Source organism: Nymphalis io, chromosome 11 (assembly GCF_905147045.1).
Source record: "Nymphalis io chromosome 11, ilAglIoxx1.1, whole genome shotgun sequence".
NCBI classification, from domain to species: domain Eukaryota; kingdom Metazoa; phylum Arthropoda; class Insecta; order Lepidoptera; family Nymphalidae; genus Nymphalis; species Nymphalis io.
In genome coordinates, this window is record NC_065898.1 from 10,088,022 (window position 1) to 10,111,384 (window position 23,363).

The 23,363-nt window shown below is 36.1% G+C and overlaps 3 protein-coding genes across 3 annotated transcripts in view; 1 reads left to right on the plus strand and 2 right to left on the minus strand.

Annotated features, from left to right (window-relative positions):
• The window catches only part of LOC126771808 (uncharacterized), a 30,721-nt gene extending 27,117 nt beyond the window's left edge, over nt 1-3,604 (minus strand). The window contains 7 exon segments of the mRNA XM_050491915.1: nt 44-254; nt 1,101-1,197; nt 2,075-2,156; nt 2,766-2,868; nt 3,092-3,179; nt 3,316-3,397; nt 3,474-3,604. Of these exon segments, the coding sequence (XP_050347872.1) occupies nt 44-254; nt 1,101-1,197; nt 2,075-2,156; nt 2,766-2,868; nt 3,092-3,179; nt 3,316-3,397; nt 3,474-3,495 (685 nt within the window). The 5' untranslated portion in view covers nt 3,496-3,604.
• Nucleotides 3,605-4,712: 1,108 nt separating this feature from the next.
• LOC126771719 (DNA-directed RNA polymerase, mitochondrial) lies at nt 4,713-16,310 on the plus strand. Its single transcript, XM_050491751.1, has 24 exons — nt 4,713-4,946; nt 5,070-5,180; nt 5,258-5,807; nt 6,034-6,168; nt 6,788-6,962; nt 7,442-7,552; nt 7,882-8,043; nt 8,163-8,492; nt 8,649-8,789; nt 8,882-9,000; nt 9,475-9,649; nt 9,752-9,870; nt 10,247-10,456; nt 10,607-10,756; nt 10,851-11,036; nt 11,565-11,774; nt 12,200-12,354; nt 12,428-12,579; nt 12,833-12,992; nt 13,547-13,676; nt 13,907-14,029; nt 14,142-14,313; nt 15,142-15,233; nt 15,455-16,310. The coding sequence occupies exons 1-24, from the start codon at nt 4,799-4,801 to the stop codon at nt 15,579-15,581; spliced, it is 4,143 nt and encodes a 1,380-aa protein (XP_050347708.1). The 5' UTR covers nt 4,713-4,798; the 3' UTR covers nt 15,582-16,310.
• Nucleotides 16,311-16,421: 111 nt separating this feature from the next.
• On the minus strand, nt 16,422-23,024 carry LOC126771730 (protein KATNIP homolog). Its single transcript, XM_050491782.1, has 15 exons — nt 22,908-23,024; nt 22,664-22,747; nt 22,475-22,581; nt 22,036-22,215; nt 21,463-21,770; nt 20,774-20,956; nt 20,395-20,532; nt 20,032-20,302; nt 19,730-19,960; nt 19,330-19,507; nt 18,969-19,159; nt 18,611-18,761; nt 18,066-18,159; nt 17,563-17,666; nt 16,422-17,287 (listed from the first exon to the last, which is right to left on the minus strand). The coding sequence occupies exons 1-15, from the start codon at nt 22,979-22,981 to the stop codon at nt 17,194-17,196; spliced, it is 2,388 nt and encodes a 795-aa protein (XP_050347739.1). The 5' UTR covers nt 22,982-23,024; the 3' UTR covers nt 16,422-17,193.
• Nucleotides 23,025-23,363: the final 339 nt, after the last annotated feature.

The following is a 23,363-nucleotide window of genomic DNA, read 5'->3' on the forward strand; positions in this document are numbered from 1 at the left end:
AGTGGGACATTCACAGGCTGTTACGGTTACCAACATTACTTACATTGAAACTCATCTACAATGTCTTCTTGTTTGGGCTTTCCTCTCGGGACGTGTTTAGCCCTTCGCTCGGCCGAGGCCAGGCTCTCCGGGGACATGTTCTCAAGTCGCTCGAGGTAGTCCGGTTCGTGCTTCCTGTAGTAGTCCACCATGGCTGTGTACAACGGCCAGTCGTCCCGGCTCGCCGTTCTCCGCAAAACTAGACGATGTTTTCTCTATATTCACAATGTTTTATTACGTGAGAATTACTTTTTTATACTATGTAAGCTATTATGAAAACTTATTAATATTTCCAGTAATCTAACATTAATGCTGGAGATCGAAAGCTTCCACTCAAAAAGGGTAGGAGGGCTTAGCCAGGAGTGGGAGATTTACATGTTACTTTAATGTAATAAGGTTTATTTTTGCTTACGAGCTATCGAATTGTAGTTTATAATTTTTATTGAATCTGTCATTTTTCTTAGTATTCTGATCTACAGGTATTAGACCCATAAGCCTATTGTAACTTCTGTAAGCCAAACGAATCGTTTCTTTAATTAATTTAATAATCGAAATTAATAAAATGAAAATGAATGTTTACTTTTGTTTAAAAATTATTACATTTGTTGTTGAGACCTTATTTTGAGTATATATAATAAGCCAAGATCGCGCTCTTCCATAACAACAATATTTTCATATAGTTTTTGACGTTAAATTCAAACAAGTGCAGTAACATTTTAGGTAAGTTCAAGTGAATAACATAAGACATTGCTTAACCTTTTAAATTAAAAATTGAAATTGTTTGAATAATATAATTTGTTTTACATACAATACCATTAAATTGATATTTTTAAAGCAATTATTTTTTTGTAGTTTTATTATATACGGCCCACGTAAAGAGAGGGGTGTTGTAAGTTTAATGTGCGTTTTGTGTGTCTGTTTACGGCGTCATAGCTTCCTAACGAATGGACTGATTTTGATGCGATTTTTACTGTTTGAAAAGTAATTGATATTTTACTCTTTAGATGTTTTTTTTTTGTGTCGGGCGGTTTTCAATATAATTTTAGCTATATATTACGTACATTAAACGTCATCCGGATATAATGCCATAATCCTTTCAAGTCTTGGATGCAACAGTCTAGTGGAAAATCCTGGCACCTTAATGCTGTTTCCACTGTCCTGTGTAACAACATAAAATATTTTATAATCTATAGCACCAAGTATAAATTATTTATTAGAGAAAACATACCTATAGAAAGATAGAATAATTAACGACATTCTTTTAAACACTACCCAAATTCTTTTTAATTTTATTTCTTTTGATTTTTTTTTAATATAAAATAGGAAGGCGGACGAGCATATGGGCCACCTGATGGTAAGTGGTCACCAACGCCCATAGACATTGGCATTGTAAGAAATGTTAACCATCACTTATATCACCAATGCGCCACCAACCTTGGGAACTAAGATGTTATGTCCCTTGTGCCTGCAATTACACTGGCTCACTCACCCTTCAAACCGGAACACAACAATACCAAGTACTGCTGGTTTGTGGTAGAATATCTGATGAGTGGGTGGTACCTACCCAGACGAGCTTGCACAAAGCTCTACCACCAATAAAATGATTTAAATTAGTTTAAGAATACAATGGTATATTTTATAAAACACTACAAAATTATGTAAAATATAATCGTAATATATGAATCAAGCATTTAATGAATATATTACAATATTCAAAATTAGAATAATCATATAAATGCAAAACTAAATATGCCTGTCTGATTGTTAATTCATGACAAATAAAGTCTAAAGCATTGTTGATTGATTGAAGCTGGAGCACTTTACATATTGTACATGGTTTTAAGTATAAAAACACAGGCTGATACATTTTTAGAGCGATTTGGAATTGAGATTCAATGAGGTAATATTGCTAGCATTCTTGCCAACATTTCTAACGGTTCAGTTCATTAATTCAAGTAATCAATGTAAATAATTCTTATGTTAATAAACAGCTTATAAAAACATTGTTATGTGTAATGCCTTAACTATGACGTACCTCCACATATTATGATAATCTAACTTCACTTCTTTTGCCTCTGAGACACAAATTATTAGTTTTAATCTCCATTCATCATTCCCTAGAAGATAAAATAAATTAATTCTTTGGCAAACCAGTGATTTTTTTTTGTATTTTAAACTGTATTAAATCAAAAATACTTTAAAATTTCATAAAGCTAGTAGCACATACATTAATCGAGAGGAATTTTAGAAGCTCTTTTGAATTTGAGTCAACTGTTAGTATCCGACATCGATAACAAATGTAGGCCTGATAGGTCTCTATAGTTGCCAGACATCCATTTCATTTTTAATATAAATTAGTAAATTTTAAATGATTATAACACATATATGCTATGGTGCCAATTAAGTTATGTAGCCAATGGGGTATTTAAACATTACAATTTAATTTCCATTATTATGTTTGCCACAACATAGAATATACATGCTGGAATTAAGACATTACCATTTTTAATAAATAATCACAAATAATAATGCTAAATAAAACATACATACACACTTACAACTTACTTTTACACAATTTGAATTGAATACATTTATTAAGGAATAAATTAAATAAATTTTTCCCAGAAAGCATTTTTGTTATTATTGTTGTGAACAATTATTAAAGTTAACAATAACTTCATTAAATTATTAAGAAGAAGAGTAGAGAAAAATTAAAAAAAACTTACATGCTTCATACTTATCTAAAACTTGAGATTTCCCAAAATGTTTTTCAAACATTCTGTAATATTTCCAACTCTTATTTTTAGTTTTTTTGGCTATTCTATATGACTGAAAATAATATAAATATTTATGAGATTTAATTAAATTTCTGAAAATAATATGAATATTTATGACATCTAGTTTGTTGGTAAAGGTTTAAAGTGCAAATAAAAATAAAAGATACTTGGACATGTTAAAATGATAAATTATATTAAATTAATAATATAATAATAAATTGGTTTAAATGTCTCATAGAAAAAATTACTTATTACAATATTCAAAAGGAACTTACATCATATGTATATGACCATTTCTTTCGTAAGTGCTTTACTGTTATTTCTTCTGGAAAACCATTCTCAAGGAGGATTCTGTGGAATTCTCTATGAGAAATAATAGTAACTACAGTATTAGTTGGATATATTCATTCAGTAATATTTCTTATTCAAATAAGAATCTTATGTACTGTCATAAATTGAAATTCATTTTAATTTATATCTAATATAAATTTAAACTCACCCCCAAGGTTGTTTCTTTTTTTTAAAGAGCCAATCGTTTTGAAAACGCAGTTCAAAAAATCTTCTCGTTAAATCAGATGTCCCTGAAATAAATGTGTAATTTCTAATAAAAAAATTGTAAAAAATATAATAAATAACATAAAAAAGTATATTACTTACAAACAAAATTTTTTTCTTCCATTTTACATCAAAATTATAATCTCTGATATATTTATTGCTGTGTTATTATTTTTAAAACTACAGTAAAATAATACCTATGTAAAATATAAAATTTATTTATAATTTAGACTTTGACAATAACAATAAAAACAAACTATAGACTATAGATAGTACAGTACTATCAAGAAACACTACCTACTAACGTGACATCGTGACAGTTTTTTTTAATGGCTCAGTTACACATATGATGCACTTCTATGTTAAAAAAATATTATTTAACATTTAATAGTTTATTAACTAAAATTATTACTATTACTAACAAAATCATATATTTAATTAATTTTAATGCTAAAAATATAAAGAAAATATTATTTACTACCGTTTGTATTTTCTTTTTATACAAAAAAATCCCAATTCTATAAGTTGCGCCAGTCATAGTTATTGTAATTATCTAAGAGAAATGTGCAACATTACCCTTAAACTAGACAGTAACAAAAAAATGGAAACTTATATGATTATAAAAATTAAATTAAAAAAATTTAAATAAATCACAATTACGGACACCCATAAGGGGTTGGTTTATGTAATTAACAATTTAGAGAAATCGTGGACAGATGATAATTATGAGATTAATTGAACTTGTCGAATGAGTTACGGGTTCCATAAAGATTCTTGTGTTTTCTGATAGTCTATAAAAAGAAACTCAACGCTAGAGCACTTATCTAGTGGGACATTGTACTCTACCATAGAAATCACTAACTAGATTATGTGTATTATTGTATTAATTATGTTTTTTTTTTTTTATATAGAATAGGAAGGCGGACGAGCATATGGGCCACCTGATGGTAAGTGGTCACCAACGCTCTTAGACATTGGCATTGTAAGAAATGTCAACCATCGCTTACATATCCAATGCGCCACCTACCTTGGGAACTAAGATTTTATGTCCCTTGTGCCTGTAATTACACTGGCTCACTCACCCTTCAAACCGGAACACAACAATATCAAGTATTGCTGTTTTGCGGTAGAATATCTGATGAGTGGGTGGTACCTACCCAGACGAGCTTGCACAAAGCCCTACCACCAGTTATATGTTATAAAAGAAAGTAAAAAAAAGGTAAGAAAAATAGCTCCACAAAATGTATACAAAACTCAAACGTATAGCAGTATGATTTTAGTCTGTGTGTTCTGTAACTCTGTTAAGTCTGTGGTCTGTGCTGTTTTAAATGTCAAAAGATAATATTGTTGTCCTTCATATTCACGTGGTCTAAGAATTTTCGGCATGGGTTTTGGCCTTTATTATAAATAATATTAAATTATAAATAATGCATCGGCTTTTATCTGCTAAGAATATATGTCATAATAAACTTCACGGTGTAACATTAACTGCAAATAGTTCTCTAAACAATATATCATTTAGTCATATAAAATGTTCGTTCTGTCGCAAAGTACTTTTGAATTCACCCAACACAGGTAATACTTCAGCTTTTATAAACATCTTTGAGGAAAATAATAAGAAATTTCACTTATTGACACAAACTCAAAATATAAACATAACCTAAACAACAAGTTGCATAACATTGGAATTTGTTCTAGAAAATCAATTTCTCGCGAGACATCAATCTACGAGAACGGCTAATGCCTTGAAATCTTTGAAAAAGAAAAGTAAACATAAAAATCACAAAAAATATGGTGAATTATTGCAAGGTGGGTCAATTGTGGCTGATAGTGTTAACTCACATCATTTTCAGAACATTAAACTTATTGTTATTATACATTTACAGTGAACGAGAGTAGTATGACTGAATTGCAAGTATCCATAAGCAAATTCAATGCGGCACATTTATCAAAACTAGCTTCCAGTCCTGTCTCTCTTGGACAGCTCCATCAATTAACTACAGTACCTAATAAAAAACCAAATAATATACAAGTTGACAAAGAATTACTTCAAACTGTTAGAGAAAAAATTCTAAAGAAACCTGTACCAGAAATCAAATTAGAAGATGACAAATGTGCCCTCATTTTCACCCATCATAAAATCACAACTTTAGAGGAAAAGTTTAAAACTAAACAATACATTGACATGGTGAAAGAGAGTTATTACAATTTTAGAAAAGCTACAATTTATGATCAGCGTCTGCAAGATCTGAGATATGCTATAAATGAAGGTCTAAATCAGGAATTTGATCTCAATACTGATCCTCAATATGTTCCAAAAAATTCCAAAGAGCCATTGCTCAAACATCCACATGCAGTATTTAAAGAGTTATTTATTGACAACCAATTAGAAAGTTATGATCAAGAACTTATGATCAACCACTTATCAAACTTGCAGTGAGTAATAATTATAGTCTAATATTGCTCCTTTTAAATTGTAAAAGTCTCTCTTCCCTTAAGGAAAAGTTTATTCCACCACAATCTACTGCTGGATAATAAATGTGTCAGAATTTCTTTTAAAATTATTTTTCTTACTCTTTTGATCATCATTTTGCTTTTCTCTTTATCAACTTAAAAGAAATTTATATACAAAAATTAAGACTACATATTAATCAATTTACAGATTGCGAGGTTTATCACATTCAGCCATAGAGGAAATTTGTGATGAAACAATTAACCAAGATATAAATGAAATGAAAGATGAATTCAATATTGAGAGTGAAGTTTCTCGCATCAAGAGTTTAAATGTTAAAAAAGCGTGAGTGGCTTAAATTTTGATAATGTGTGTGAACTTTACCTTAGTCAGAAAGTTAGTCATATAAACTTGACTGTTGTCTGTATACGCATATATTTTAAAACTGGCACTTAATGACTTAGGTCCAAAACTTTTTTTACTTATAAATCATCTATTCTATGGTGGCTAAAGCAAAATAGATTAAATTTTATAACCTATTTAAACACCAAACTATTGAACATTCATTATTTTGTACTTGGCCTAATTAAAAATCCTAAAATGATAAAAGAAAAGTTACCAGATGCGACTTCAGGTATTTTTATGGTGAACGTTAGTAACTACAACATATTATTATACACACCAAAACTTTCATTGAAGGACAGTGAATTTCTTATGAACAGATATTAAAACAGAAAAATGTATATCTGTTTCTAACATATTAATAAATATATGTTTATTCTTATTAAAACCAATGATCATCTACATCGCTTGATGTTAATTTGCTTGTAATTGGAACGTATTGTGTAAAAATGTTCCAACCCATAGAAAGACTATTAAAAGTTTTTAGGTTTAAAAGAGAAAAATAATTTCATAGTGACAGTCTCCAACATAATTAATGCAGAATTTTTTCTTTGATGGATAGACAACAAGTGCTAAAACAGAAAAAGAAAAAACAACGAGAAAAACGTCGTGCCGCCCAAGAGGCGAATATGAAGCAAGACACGCGTGAGTTGGAACGAAAAGGCAAGGAGGAGGCTCTACAGCGCACACTCACTTCTCATTTACAGCTTTTATGCTCTCTTGACATGATTTCTGAGGTAAAATAAAAATTAAGATTTAAAATTATTCTATAAGTACTACTCAATTGATGATCATGATATTTTGCATACACCTTGTCAGGGGTACCAAAAAGGTACCTAACTTCTTATTTTCCCTCTCTGTCTCTCCCCTCCTTTCACACAACGACGCCGCGTTTACATACTAGTATAAAATAATTCATACAATTGCTGATAAAATTTCACTTTAAGATAAACAACCTCCTTTGTTATTTAACTAATCTTTGCCCTGATTTTTGGGTCTGCTGTGGTTTATGATAAACAACATTCATTGTAATGTAAAAAATAATCCATCTTTAATATATACTGTGTCTTATTTGTTTATTAATAAAACTTACAATTTGTATTTATGTCTTCTTGTATTCAGATGAATAATTAAATTTGTGTATGTTTTTGTTACATTAGAAATACTTGTACAAAAATATTACAAATTTAAATTGTTTTTGTTGTCTTAATTTTAGGGCCGACAAGTTTTACAGCATTATCGGAAACGAAGTGCTAGGGTTTCCGAACATCCCAAGGTTACCAGTGTCAAAGTATACAATACACTCTTACAAGGATATGCATCAACGGTAAATATTATATTAATAAAAGACTTTCTATTGTTTTTTTTTAATAAAGGTTACAAAACTTGGAGTGATGCATGGCCACACTAGAAAGTTTCTTATAAGTTGTTAAAAACTATTGATAATTTAGTTTGATTAATTATTAATAATGTTTTTTAATTACTTTATCATATATTTTTGTCTCCATTATTCAATTAAAATATTGAAATGTTTACCGAAATTTGAATTAAATAATCTTTTTCATTTTAGAAGTTTCTATATTATTTTTTAATTTAATTAAACAACGATATTATAAAATTTGATTGTGTTATATTTAGTAATTATTATTTAAACAGGCTCAACTTGATAATGCCAAGGAGTTATTATCATTCATGTCCGACGATAAAATAGAACCGAATGAACAAACATTCGCCGCCATATTTGAGTGTGTTGAAAGAACTGATTTAAACAATAAGAATTCAATGTTAGGATATTACTATAGAGAAATGCAAAATAAGGTAAATAATATATGATTGAATTATCAAAAATCTTTTTTGTAAAACGTTTCTCCTAAAAATATTATTGTATTATTATATAGGTATTAATAGGTACATATATGGTATTTTTTCATCCACAGGGTTTTACATTAAATGACTTACTGGATAAAACCAAATTTTTATATGATCAACGTGAAATAGTACTAAAAGCAGTGAGAAGATTAGAGCCAGATTTTGTACCGCAATATACACCTCCACTGCTGGACTACGATTGCCCACTGTTAGACAAAATAAAACTAGATAATGTAGATAATAGAAAAGGGTTGTTGATCTCGCCGGCGAGTGGTCTCCTAACGCTAGAGGAGCTAAAGGCGAAGGGCCGCGAGCAGCTGGAAATGGAGATGAACGGAGAGATCGAAGTACAAAATATTTCAGTTCAAAATCAAGAATCGAAGGACGTGGATGTTTATGTAATTCAATTTTTCAATTATATTTTAGTCTATTCGTGATGCTCGTATAATGATTTCTTTAAAATAATGAGTATTATAGTAAAGTGTTCGATTTAATTCAATTTAATACGATGGAATACTGTAATATAAAATAATAAAGCGTATGTGCTGGGGCAGCGCCAGAAGCTGCAGGCTGCGGAGGGCGAGTGGCGCGCGGCCATGCGCGAGGCGCTGCGGCGCAACACGGGCACGCTGCGCGCGCGCAGCAACGCCTCGCACTGCGCCATCACGCTCTACCCCTACCTCAAGGTGCTGTCGGTGAGTACATAGTGCGACATTTAATCCCTTTCGTTGGAAGGACTGTGTTTCGAATATTATACAAAAATAATTTTTAATTCTTATAATTACAGGTGGACGATTTCGTTAATCTAATGATGAGTGAAATAAATAAATTAGTGGACGGCAGTGACTCTTACAGTCCCACGTTGAAGTTGCTACAGAGAGATCTAGGAACGCAGGTGTACAACAGGTTAGTGTTTCATTACTCTTAGATTGATTATCTTGATATTCTAGATTCTAGAGTATAAGTTACCCGATTTATAGGGCTACACATTCCAACTTCTGAGGTCCTGGAGTCTAAATCCATGTTAGACCAAAAAGTAGTTCATTAGTATTTTTCTTTTAAGACATTCTCATTGACAACCTGTTGTTTAGAAGTTGGAAGTCTGCTCCACGAGGTGTGCGTCATCCGCAATAGATTGACAGTTTAAAATATCTTTCAGTATTCACTGCATATATATTTAGTTTTTATGTATAATAATTATTTAAAGTTACAATCATATTACAAAAGTAACTTTTTTTTTAATGTTGTCGTGTCTTTATGGTATCTTCCTATCAGGTTATAGTATTTTGCGTGCATATTTTTATTTCCAATAAAAAGCACATTTTTTCTGTGCTTAAGTATGTTATATTATTTTGTTATCAATTATAATCGTACTTTCAGATATCAAATAGAACAATATAAACGTAACGGTGTTTTCAATAAAATTGAACAAATATACGGGAAATACTGCAAGTGGTATTTAGAGAGGCATTCGCTGGATGGTACATCCACACCTTACAACAGTCGACAGGCTTGGCAAATACTCGTGCATCAGAATAGGGAGGGCGCGTGCTTGGTAAGTACAAAAACAAGTAAATACCTTGGCTAGTTTTGTTATTACTTTATATGAAATCAAATGAAATTCTATCGATACATTTTTGTTTTCTGACTTTCTCAGGATGTCGAGGAAGCCCCGTGGCCGATGGAAATACGACAGAATATCGGAAAATTTCTTTATAACATCATCATCAACGACGTGAAAATCGACGTCAACATGTTCAAACCGAAAGCTAAAGTGTAAGAACTTTTTATGATTTACATTAATAGATATAATGGCGATCGACGTTCAACGTATGCATGTACGTTCAATGTATGATTTCGCAAGTAACGTAAGAAAATTAAGAATAAATTTAGAAAACGAGTTTTAAACGAAAATTAAGTAAAAATATTTAGAATAAGCCACTTCATGTAACGAAATTGATACCATTTATTTTATGAAAGCAATTTTATTTTGGAGTAGTGGTGGAAAGCGCAATATCAGTTTTAATTATCTGTAATAAATTTATTTTTGCAAACAAACCTTTGTCTCATTGAGTCTCTCCAAAATAATCATTGAGTCGCTCCCTGTTTTAAAGTTTGATGGCCATATATTAACGTGTATCGTATCCAATAGCAAGAAGTTACCGGCCGTGTACAAGGTGCACCGCCCGTGGGGCCGACTGGTGCGCCTGGAGCTGAAGCCGCACCCCACGCTGTCGCGCCTGTGCGCGGCGGCGGCGCGGCCGGCCCTGCGCATGCGCGCCGCGCTGGCGCCCACGCGCGCGCCGCCGCCGCCCTGGCGCCACGCCGCCGCCTGCCTGCTCACGGCCACGCCGCTCGTCAGGTGACGCTCCCTCTCGCCCTGTACCCCCGCGCCGGACCTGAAACATTAAAAATTATTTTATACATATTTTAACAATATATATAAAGTTATGGTGATACCATTCACTGAAGTGATCTGCCACTTAATATAATATTATATTTTACATCTCAGAATGCCTTTCTACGTGACGGGTCAGATGAAACGATTAGAGGAAGCGCCGCCGGCCTCCCTGTATCCGGTGCTGGACAGCCTCAACCAGCTCGGCGAAGTGCCCTGGGTGATCAATCAACCTATTCTGGATTTGCAAATGAAAGTTTTCAAGTACGACTCATCAAAATTAATTTAGTTTTCGAGCAAGGTTAATGTCAACCGAGTCACCTTTCTACGTTCTAAAAACGATTAATCGTCCCGGCAGGTCGGGTGGAGACAAGAAACTGGACATCCCGCCTCCCGCGTCGTCGCTGGAAGCGTCGCAGTGCGCGGGCGCGGCGGACGCGGCGAGCGCGCTGCGGGCTCGCGTCGCGCTCAACCGCGCGCGCGCCGACATGCACTCGCTGTGGTGCGACGCGCTCTACAAGCTCTCGCTCGCCAATCACTACAGGTATGCCCGGACACGAGTATTACAACTGTAAAGGAGGTCGACGTGAGCTAATCCGATCGATAGCTTTACGAGTGACCCGCGTGTTATTATTTATTCAATAGTTAAAGGTCTTCGACAAATTCGAAGCATCGACCTCATCTGCAGTAAGAAAATCTAATTAATATGTACAATTATTTCTCAAATCCTGCTTCAAAAAGGAAGGGGTCCTTCATAAGTCTACGCGTGATGGCTCTCGATGTCACCAAACATCAATTCCATCGGGCACAAAGAAATTTGACAACTCCTGTCTTTGTCGCACTTCCAAAAAATGGAATTCTTTACCAATTCACGTGTTACCCTCCTCTAAAAACCCGGGTTCCTTCAAACGAGGCGTGAAAAGGCATCTTGCGGGCCGGCAAAGCGGGGACGGCTAGTGCAGAACATTCTTCCCGACTGTACTGGCCGTCGTCGCGTTTGAACTCTACTACCACTTACCATCAGGTGGAGTAGGCCTGGCAAATATAAAAAAAAACAAACGTTAACCCGCAGAGAGACCACGTTCTGGCTGCCGCACAACATGGACTTCCGCGGTCGCGTGTACGCGGTGGGCCCGCACGTGTCGGCGCTGGGCGCGGACGCGGCGCGCGCGCTGCTGCGCCTGGCGCGCACGCGGCCGCTGCGCGCGCGCGGCCTGCGCTGGCTCAAGGTGCACGCCGTCAACCTCACCGGCACGCACAAGAGGAGCACCGTCGACGAGAGGTGAATATATCATTAATTTCTGGAGCAATAGGCTCGAAGTAATTTGGTAACGAGTAAAACGTAGAAACCTGGTTACTGGTGGTAGGGCTTTGTGCAAGCTCGTCTGGGTAGGTACCACCCACTCATCAGATATTCTACCGCAAAACAGCAATACTTGATATTGTTGTGTTCCGGTTTGAAGGGTGAGTGAGCCAGTGTAATTACAGGCACAAGGGACATAAAATCTTAGTTCCCAAGGTTGGTGGCGCATTGGATATGTAAGCGATGGTTGACATTTCTTACAATGCCAATGTCTAAGAGCGTTGGTGACCACTTACCATCAGGTGGCCCATATGCTCGTCCGCCTTCCTATTCTATAAAAAAAAAAAAAAAAACCTGTAGACTGTATTATTTTTATTTATTAAACGATTTTTGATTTCGAACAGATTAGCGTATGCAGACAGTATAATGGACAAAATCCTAGACTCTGCGGACAATCCATTGGACGGTGAAGGCTGGTGGAAAGAGTCTGAAGAACCTTGGCAGACGCTCGCTTGCTGCATGGAGATAGCCAACGCTGTGCGTTCACCGAATCCCGAAGGTATGTGTAAACCCATGGTCCAATATGGTAATTTTGTCGACAAGAGCGTCTGTTTCACCAGTAGTGTCCCCAGAGTACGAGTGCGGGTTCCCGGTGCACCAGGACGGCTCGTGCAACGGGCTGCAGCACTACGCGGCGCTGGGCGGCGACGCGGCGGGCGCGGCCGCCGTCAACCTGGCGCCGCTCGCCGCGCCGCAGGACGTCTACAGCGAGGTGGCCGCGCTCGTAAGTTGACACTCGATGCAGTGCTCTACTCCACCATTAAACACAACTATTAAATATTGCTTTGTACTGTACGTATATATATATATAAATATATATATATATTAACGGAGAACACCTCAAGTTACTTTGTTATTTATTTTGATAAAAATTAATGGTATAAAAAATTATTGTTCCATCTATTGACACTAAGTCAACGGATAAAAAAATTGAAGTTGTTCTTTGTTAAATAATCATTTTTCATTACGATTTGCAGGTGGAGAACATGCGTGTCCGTGACGCGGCGGCCGGCGTGCCCGCGGCGATTGTGCTGGAGAACTTCGTGAGGCGCAAAGTTATCAAGCAAACCGTCATGACTACAGTCTACGGTGTCACTAAATTCGGAGCTCGTCTTCAAATTGCTAAGCAACTTAAAGGTAAATTTAAAATAATAGCTTTGTTAAAGTTAACGTTGATAAAATAAATAATAAGTCCTCATTTCATAAATTTACACTCTTAATCGTATTTGATTATAAGAAAACTGAATTATTGTTATTGATTAATTAGGTTGTAAAATATTTAGTGGGTAAAATTGATTTCAAATAAAATAAAAAAACAAAAATAACCGGTAGTTATTAGGAAAAAAAATAATGGAGCATAAATTCTAATGGAGCTTTTGCCATTTCACTTGTACATTATTTTAATCTCTATTATAGCCTCATTGGTCAGAAAAAAAAACGAGAATACATATTTTTTACGAAATAAACATTACATTGTATCAAAATATTTTCTCTTATTTAGTTTCCTAGCTAATTGAACAACGGCTTAACAAGTTCAAATTAATCTCATTACATAATGAATATAGGCGACATCATTTCTTTCCACCATTTATGAATGTTTTCTTAATCGGTACGCATTATATATATATACCTATATAAGGTAAAGCACAATTTAAAAGTTTTTAATCATAAATTAATACTATTTGCTGCAGACATAGAGGAATTCCCGAAGGAACACGTATGGTCGTGCTCGCAGTACCTTACAGCGCGCACTTTTGACTCTCTACGTGAGATGTTCACCTCCACTAAGCTTATACAAGACTGGTTCACTGATTGTGCGAAGTGAGTCGTAATAATATTTCATATTTTTCTCACGTAGCCGATATTATAAATTAGCTCATCTACGTAATTTTCAATAAATAGTATATTTATAAAGTCCTCGTTTTGTAAACGCATGAACAAACTATTTAATTAATAGGTATTTTTCGTTGTATATACAACATATTCTATACAACCTTATATTGTATAGAATATGTAACAAGTGTGAGTATTTAAAAATGTGTCAATTTCAGAGTGATATCCGGCGTGTGCGGCGAGAGTGTGGAGTGGGTGACGCCGCTGGGGCTGCCCGTGCTGCAGCCGTACTTCCGCCGCACCACGCCCGCGCCCGCCACCTCCGTGCTCGACCTCAACCAGTCAGTTGCACACTCACTACTATTAATTCATATATGTTTTTACCCTTACGTGTTGGTCTATTGTGTAATCTATGACGTTGCAATTTTAATAAACACTCGCTCCACACGTCAGGCGGCCGTGCACGATGAAGCAGCGAAACGCGTTCCCCCCGAACTTCATCCACTCGCTGGACTCGTCGCACATGATGCTGACGTCACTGCACTGCGAGGCGGCAGCCGTCTCCTTCGTGTCGGTGCACGACTGCTTCTGGACGCATCCCGACACCGTTGACATCATGAACCAGGTACCCACTTGCAATGCAAATCAAATGGCCGAACTTGATCTACCGTAACACCGTAACAGCCTGTGAATGTCCCACTGCTGGGCTAAAGGCCTCCTCTCCTCTTTTTGAGGAGAAGGTTTGGAGCTTATTCCACCACGCTGCTCCAATGCGGGTTGGTAGAATTCACATGTGGCAGAACTTCAGTGAAATTAGACACATGCAGGTTTCCTCACGATGTTTTCCTTCACCGTAAAGCACGAGATGAATTATAATCACAAATTAAGCACATGAAAATTCAGTGGTGCTTGCCTAGGTTTGAACCCACGATCATCGGTTAAGATTCACGCGTTCTTACCACAGGGCCATCTCGGCTTGAACTTGATCTAAATTACCCTAACCAATGTCCACCAAATGTGTGTTGACTCTTCATAAGTAAAATCTTATGAAGAGTCAACACACATGGATTTTTTGCTTACTAGTGTACATTAAATTAGTCTAACTAATAAAAACACAAATAATAAATATTTTTCTCTAGACTTCCAACATTAACACCCAGGTTAAAATGGAAATTTCGTATCTCAAAATCAAAAAAACAACAAATCTGCGATACTTTCATTTTTCTTCGCAAAACAAGCACTTGTCTTTATTTTACAAGATTTAATTTAATTAAAGCTATCACCGGTTAGAAATGAAGATTCTTCTGAGAAGATATGGTAATAAAGCCAGTAGTTAATTAGATACAGAGTTGCGTTAATTATGAACAAATGAACAACGAACTATTATGTAATAATATTAAATAAATTATATAAATGTTGTTGAGATTATACATCTCTGTTTAACTCTTTTCAGATATGCAGAGAACAATTCGTTGCTCTCCATTCGCAACCAATTTTAGACAACCTGTCGGATTTCCTTTTGAAACGTTACAGCTACCCAGAAAGGTATTTTTTCATCCATACATACGATATTTAGATGCCGATATGATCGGGCAAAGTGGAGGCATGGATGCAGGAAAGCGGATTCTGGCGTTACTAGACAGGGAAAACGCTAAGCAGAAGAAGTAGAAGACATATACTAGTTTTGATAGAAATTAATTTTGTTAAAATTACATTTTTAATTTGCAAGTATTGCAAACATTAATGGTAAATTTGCTTTGTTTTAGTGAAATCGAAGACGGCTCCGTCGGCGCGGCGAACAAAAAACGAGTCAATTCCTTACTAAAGAAGGTTCCGGAAAAGGGGGACTTTGACATTAACAGTGTTCTAAAATCTGTATATTTCTTCAGTTAGATTGAATATAATAATAACGAATATAAACGAATTGTAAGATATATATAAATAAAGTAACAATTCCTGTACAAATATGTTGACAATTGACATAAGGAATTTAATACGTCAATATTATATGTAAAGTAAACGATTGTGTGTCTCGGGGAGAAATAAATCTGAAATGTATAGTATGTACAATTGTGTAATGAATAACGTCGCAAGATACACAATCTTAGGAGACTGATTGTTAGTTTGTATAAAAATATTTAGTAAGTATGAAGTTGACAGGAATTTTAATAATGTTTTTTATGAACTTTTCGTGCGTAAAAATTTCTAGATAAGATGTCGTTTGTGACAAATAAATAGAAATTAGCAGGATATCAATATGATACGAATGAAAATATGACAGTTTGTAAATTTGAACGTTTTTGTGATACGTCTTTAAACTTCAGCGAAACTACAGTACAGTATAAATAAGATTAATTAGAATGAAATCCAGCCATTACACTCTATATTTAGTTTAAACAACTGTATTATAATTATGTACAATGTGAAAATAAGCCTTAAATATATCTTTCATATTGTACTGGATTTATATGAAATAGTTCCTGATTTGAATTATTTCTACAGCATATCCGTATACTAATATTAGAGTACTTTATATTAGCAATTATATTACTTACGTTGAATTTAAAATAAAAACCAAAAAGAAATATAGTCAAGCTTCATTTTAGAACATATTTGGCTTTATTTTGTTTTGTGCAAATGTTAGTCTGTGATTTATTACTTATGGAAATAAAACCAGTTCAAATACTAGCGGCTCTTTTTTTAACTAACTTATTGCGGAAATTAAACACTGTAAATAATACAATTATTTATATTTGGTAAAAAATACAATTGACAGTTATACGATCGACACTGAAATACAACTGTAAATTTAAATCGGTATATCATTACGCATACACTTCCGGGGTATTTTTGGCAACAGATAAAAAAATTGCTTGAACAATTGCTTGGTTTAATATTTGGCTTTAGTGCAGTCTACAGTTACTGTCTATGTGATTCTAATTTAAACTACTTAAATGTTATTTATTATTATTATTTCAATTTCAAAACATGAACATGCAAGCCCGGACTTAGCGACCCTAGGTCCCTAGGCAATTTGTCATTTGAGAATGACGAAGCGGTTGGCGTAAAATTATATTATTTTTCGCTGGGTGGTTGGTTAGGGCTAGGCTTAAATCCGGGGCTGTTAATATGATGTTAGCGTTAAGTAATTAAAGTTATGATCGTTACCGTTAGCTAGTTTGGGTACTATATATATCGTTCGGGGATTTCGTTTTTATTTTATACTACGACTAACATTTAAATCTAGGAATACTACCACTAAGATCTATTTAGAATTCGACATCACATTCGTTACGTATGTTGGGACAATCGCATCGAAAATTGTATTTAACTAATATTTTAATCTTTTTCTGATTAGCACTTTCAAGTACAAAGTACAACTTAGCCAATCAATCGGATTACAAACGATATTTTTTTAGGAATACTTCATTCTGATACGACTAGGTAGGACAGTTACATCGATTTATGTAAACTAAATAAAAAACGATGTTCGCCGTCCGAAATATCAGGGCTCGGCCGCGTCGGTGACGGCGGTGGCGGGGCGGCGCGCGGGGTCGGCGCGCGCGCTGCCGCTCGTGGCGCTGCTCGTCTCCGACGCGCTGCGGGCGGAACGGCCGTTACATTCAAGTTCCAGGGCATATTGACAGCGTCTGACCTTAAAATTATTTCTGTTACGAAATTATAATAGTGACTTTACACTTTTGTCTACATCCAGTAGACTGAATATTAATAATAATCCTCTGCCAAGGGAACACCAGCGCAAAATTCACTGTCAATATTTAATCGGATACCTTTAGTTATTATATTATATCGTGAATAATATCTACAAGTAATTTCCCAGTTTTTAAAGTGACATAGCAGTAGCGAGTCCGACCTGGGCGCGAGCGTGTCGCACAGACACAGGCAGTGCGGCGCCAGGCGCGGCCCGCGCGCTACCGGCAGCGTGCCCGTGTACAGCAGCAGGTCGTCCAGCAGCACCTGAAAAACGAGACCCTATACTAACGAATTCTAAATTTACGTTACTAGTAAAGTCCGAAGGCGGAAGGCGGACGAGCGCATGGGCCACCTGATGGTAAGTGGTCACCAACGCCCATAGACATTGGCATTGTAAGAAATGTTAACCATCACTTACATCACCAATGCGCCACCAACATTGGGAACTAAGATGTTATGTCCCTTGTGCCTGTAATTACATTGGCTCACTCACCCTTCAAACCGAAACAACAATACCAAGTACTGCTGTTTTGCGGTAGAATATCTGATGAGTGGGTGGTACCTACCCAGGCGAGCTTGCACAAAGCTCTACCACCAGTAAAGCAGATTCGAGGCGTTAAAATTTTCTACCTATTGAAATTAGAGAAAACGCTAAGTACTTACTCCAAATTCTTTGACGCCCCGTGATGGAGTTTTGCCGTAGTTCCATATCTTCATCCCGTAGATAGAGACGGGAGTATCGAATACGAAAAATACCCTAAACATAAGAAATATTGTTAAAACTTCAAACCAATTTAAGTACGACAGTAATGTAATCAGAAGGTACATTAAGCTTATAAATTACGCGGACGACCTGAGTAGACGTCGATTTCTCGCGCGAGCCAATATGGAGATATGAATTTAGTAGACTGCGGCTGCCAAGCAAGGCAGTAGCGTTACATAATTGTACTAGTAGACGGCACTTCTCATTGTTTACTGAAATACCTATTGCCGCGCGAGCCAATTCACAAAATCTACAAAAATCCACACGGCGCGCGCGGTCGGCGGTTGAAAACCGACAGAGAGCGGTTCGTCCCGCGGCAATGTTCGAGTGCCGGGCGCCGCGACCCTTCGCCATAGTGCGCGGCCGCCGCGCGAGTCAATTCTAATGTATATGCAGCTTTAGCTTTTAAAGCACGACAATTACGAATTATGAACGGCAGTGGTACCGGTTGAGCGTGCGCGGCAGGAGCGGCGCGAGCCACGAGTGCTGCGCTCGGTCGGCGCGCGCGTTGTGTCCGTCCACGAGGCGCGCCGGCGTGCGCACGTCGCGCGCGCTGCCCGCCAGCACGTTCACGCTGGCCGGCTGCGCGCACACGTCTGCAACACGCAATCGCCTATTTATTTTGTTTTTTAGCCTCAGAAGGAAAAGCCCTTTCCCCATAATTTTATTTTTAAAAAAAATCATCACGGCCACTAATGGCTAACAGAAGAATGCGTCTATTATGAGTATAATAATTTATGTTACATGCAAGAAATTTCCACATAAATAATGAACCTGGGACGGCACGATAAGAGTCAACTTACTTGATTCGGTGACTTCGATCAAGCGACCCTGTGGGTCGTACAGCTCGACGCCCGTCAGCCCCACGTAGTAGGGATCGCCCCACGTCGAGTAGATGCTTATTTGTAGTACAAACCCGGTGGGCACCGCCATCTCCACATTATCATAGAGCGGCCAGTCTATTGCCGGTTCTGCACTGTATTGATTATGAAATCTGAAAAAAATAATATTTTGGAGCTACAGAATGAATAGTTATAAATATTTATTTCACAAAATATGATATATATATCATATTTATGTCATTTGCGACAATACTGTTGACAGCGAGTTGCAAGAATCGATTGCTGCGCAGTTGACAACGGCACACGACAGCTGCACGCTCACCTGCGGTCGAGTGCCGCGAGGTCGAGGTGCTGCACGTAGTCGTAGCAGGTGTCTCCGGGCGCGCGGCGAAGCATGACGTCACGATCGTGCAGCGCTTCGTCATCGAGCGATACGCGTAAATGCTTAGCGCCGATGTAGGAAAGCTCCATGTTCGCATTATAATTCCAGATCCGAAAGCCTATAAAAATATTGCGTATAAAACCATTTTTATTTAAGAAACATGAAATAAGTAACACTTATGTCCAAGTGTGTTTACAGCTAATCTCTTAACAATAACTCGCTTTTGGTTGTTTAAGAATAGTTTAATAGTGTAAATTGAGTTTTTTCATAAAAAAATATAATTGTTCGGAGAATCTAATTAAGAAATGTTATTATTATTAATTTCAGAGTGGTGACGTACTCGTAATCTCAGTCGGTTTTTTAAACTCAATAACGATGTGGCAACACTCCGCTGCTGCAAAATTGGTGCACCACATGTCGTCAAATTCTGTTGTTATATTATTCCCGTTGAAGAGACTCGTACAGTCCATATACTTGCTGAAGTCTGATGTTTGATTTTCATTGATTAAGGATATATAAGCGTAAGCACGATCTATTTTAATGGACTCGTTGCAACAAAGTATGTCTATTCCTGAAAAAATATACCCATTACTCATAAAAGTGCAATTTTCCACGAAGAAAGTTTAATCTTGGTCCACGCACCTGTCAAGCCTATCAAATGCCTCCCTCCCCAATTTGAGAGAAGTGTCAATTTGATCTTTTTCACGATATATTTAAAATCTTGCTGATCGTCCTCGAAATCACCATTTTTCGTGGGACTTATACTGTTTTTGCTATCGTTGGCAGTAGGGGGGCGTTTTTCTATAGCATTGGAATCATTCATTGGTTCGTTGTCTCTTAAGAGTGCTTGAAAACTTTTATCATTGGTCATGATCGATTCGAGGATTTTTGGATCTTTTGTAAATATAATTGTCTGTTAAGAAATATGACAACGATTAATTAAATTAACAAAATATAAAAACAATATGTTTATATATAAAATTCATTTAAAAAGTTGTCACTTACATCACCGAAAGTCGGCAAAGGCCCTTTTAATTCGCCACTTGAGCGAGCGATCTCACCGTGGAAAATAACTTGATCGTCAAACTTTATTTGAACAAGTCGGACGCCGCGGGCTGAATGTATTCTTGATTTATTGTAATTCTGATTTAAAATATATTAGGATATTAAAAAATGAGGTCTTTTTTTCAGTTTTCCTAAATATGTTTGATGATGAGAATGCTGAGGATATTTGACAATAAGAATCGTAGGTTAAGTCTGTATAAGGGTTTTTTTTTCAAATATCATATCTCACTAACCTAATTTGCTTAATCTAATTCTATATAATATTAACTTATTCACACACATAACGTTAAATGTCACTTTTTTGCAAGTTGCAACTCACCCAGATCCTCAGCAGAGCGAGCTCTGTGTAGTTGCCCAGCAGCAGAGCAAGTCCGAGAGGCACGTCTCGAAGAGTAGTGGTGCTCCACGCGTGCTTGTCGTCGCGCGTGCGAACCACTCCGTCCACGACGTTCTCCACGCGACCGCACTGCGACTGGTCTCCCGTGTCCGAATCCGTCCATACCTTGCTTACATGCAGATTGGTGTTAGTGTTGTATCAGAAGGAGCAGATATACCATCATTCATATGGATAATAGCTTTGTGACTAAGATTCTTTTTATTTCCCGGGATATAATGTATTGGATAAAACGTATTAACGTTTCGAGCAAAATAAATTTCATATAGCTATTTCCGCATATTGCGGCATATGCAGCTAGACCATAAAATAATGTCTCACTGCAGCACCGAACGTATATATATATTTTTTGCGTGAACTTGTTATTAGCATTTTGGAGCATCTTTCCACCTGGTACCTGTATTTCACCAAAGGCTTCCTCTCCCTTTAGGGAGATGGCTTAAAGCTAAGTCAACCAGTGCGATCCAGTGCTGGTTGATCAAAATAAGTGATGATGGAATTTCATGCGATACATGGAGGTTTTTCACGATATTTTCCTTTACCGCCGACCACAAGACTAATTATAAACACAAATAAAGGGCGAAACAACGAAATGAAATATTAACAAATCCCACCTTATCTATAACAACGGCATTGCCTTTCGAATTAAACATTTCGATGCCATTCATCCCAACGAAGAACTTATCACCCCAATTAGAATATATTTTTATTTCCAGTAATCTGCCTTTAGGTAACTCAGGTATAGTAAACTGTGTTTCCGGTTTCTCTTTTTGAGCATTTCCTTGGATTGAAACTAAAGACTTCTGCTTCTTTGCCTGATTATAGTCATTTTGAAAAGGTTTCTTGATATCATTTTGACGAATATTTAAAGTCGATTCTCTTGGAACGGATTTTCTGAAATTTCTATTATTTTCATAGAACCCTGGAAAAGCAATATGATTATTTAAAATTCGCTAATGACTGCTAACAACATTTTATCTTGCTGACATATAAATGCTGTATGTAATGACAAAACCCCTATCGAAACTCTTACGAGCCTTAATGCCTTTTATACGATAAGCATAGATATCTTTAAGTATTGTTAGAAGAAACGAACATTGTCAGACAGAGAATTCCTTAGAGGATGTTGTGATACGTTTATTTCTTTTCTAAGAAGTCCTAAATTTATTTAAAATAAATTATCTTACGTGTACCCATGATGACGTCATTAAAATCATCGTCAATGGCATCTAAAGGTCGGTGCCTCGGTGTCACGTAGTGAGGAAGGAGGTCAGAGAGGAAGTCATGCGAAATACCGTTAGCAGAATCACCCCAATCGACTTCACCACTACCAATGGTTGGTTTCCGTCTACCATTTTGTGCAAAACCTAGAATAATCTCGTTTAATTAAGAGGTAAATCAAGAAATTATGCAAATAAATTATCCCACCAGAACCGAGAGGGTACCACTGGGTTCATTGGGTAGATTGGCACGCAAGACTAGAGTCTCACATATATAGGATACTTCTTGCTTTCAGTGGAAGAAATGAATACATGCATTTTCCATTAAAAAAAAAAACGATGAAACTATAAAATAATAGCGAACTGAAGGTTGCAATTATGTTTATTTATCGCCTTACTTCCATACCATTATTGTGGTTGTGTCGCAAGGTGCCAGCAGAATGTGCTACTTGTTGTTTCTGTGGTTTCAGGAGTAAATCCATTGTGGTGTCTAATGACGTACGTCGTATCACTCTAAAGTTAAAAAATATATATATATTAAAAGTGTTTTGTAACATGATATAGATTTTAAACTTACTTAAAAATCATACCATACCTATGATTGTCGAATTTAGAATTCGGTAATTCATATTTTGAAATAGGGTCGTTTATATTTATAATGTGAGTCTCTTTCATCTCCCTAGAACATATCATAGTTTAATTTCATCGAAAAATATTATAAAAGTAAATTTTGTCATGATTTGTGTACTTTTTTTTTAATAAATACACAATTGTTCATGTTGCAGACCACATGTTATTGATTTTTATTTATTTATTTTTGCTTATATTGGTTAACTCACTTGGTAATGTCTTCAAGCCACAATGGAATATCAATGTCCTTGGTCGAATACTCAAGCCCATGTTCTTGGGCCATCCTTGAGCCATCGGCTTATGATATCTTGCACTTTTGTTCTCGGGCTTTATAGTTATAAATAGACAATTATTTTGTTCCGCGAACTCATATCAACCACGGCCTAAGGCGAGTGTGCTACACTAAGTTACTGACATAGAAATTCTTAAGAATATTATTATTAAGATCTGATTAATGATTTTGCTATTTATAAATTTATGATTACAGTATCATTACCACTTGCCACTTTTGAAACATATTTTTGCCGCTGTTTGTTTGACCTTGGTTGCTATAGATACACTTCCTATTTGACATTTATGGCTATTTTCACGATAACTCATAGTATATCAATGTCAATACCAATCAATGTAAAATAAATAAAACAAACGAATGAGATTTATCTTAG

Excerpts from the sequence above, each read along its gene's own strand:
- LOC126771719 (XM_050491751.1), top strand. The coding sequence starts at position 4,799 with ATGCATCGGCTTTTATCTGCTAAGAATATATGTCATAATAAACTTCAC. Across the intron at positions 5,181-5,257 it reads ATATGGTGAATTATTGCAAG|TGAACGAGAGTAGTATGACT; the intron begins GTGGGTCAATTG and ends ATACATTTACAG. Across the intron at positions 6,169-6,787 it reads AGTTTAAATGTTAAAAAAGC|ACAACAAGTGCTAAAACAGA; the intron begins GTGAGTGGCTTA and ends TTTGATGGATAG.
- LOC126771730 (XM_050491782.1), bottom strand. The coding sequence starts at position 22,981 with ATGGCCCAAGAACATGGGCTTGAGTATTCGACCAAGGACATTGATATT. Across the intron at positions 22,582-22,663 it reads TCTAAATTCGACAATCATAG|AGTGATACGACGTACGTCAT; the intron begins GTATGGTATGAT and ends TTTTAACTTTAG. Across the intron at positions 19,961-20,031 it reads GCATTTGATAGGCTTGACAG|GAATAGACATACTTTGTTGC; the intron begins GTGCGTGGACCA and ends ATATTTTTTCAG.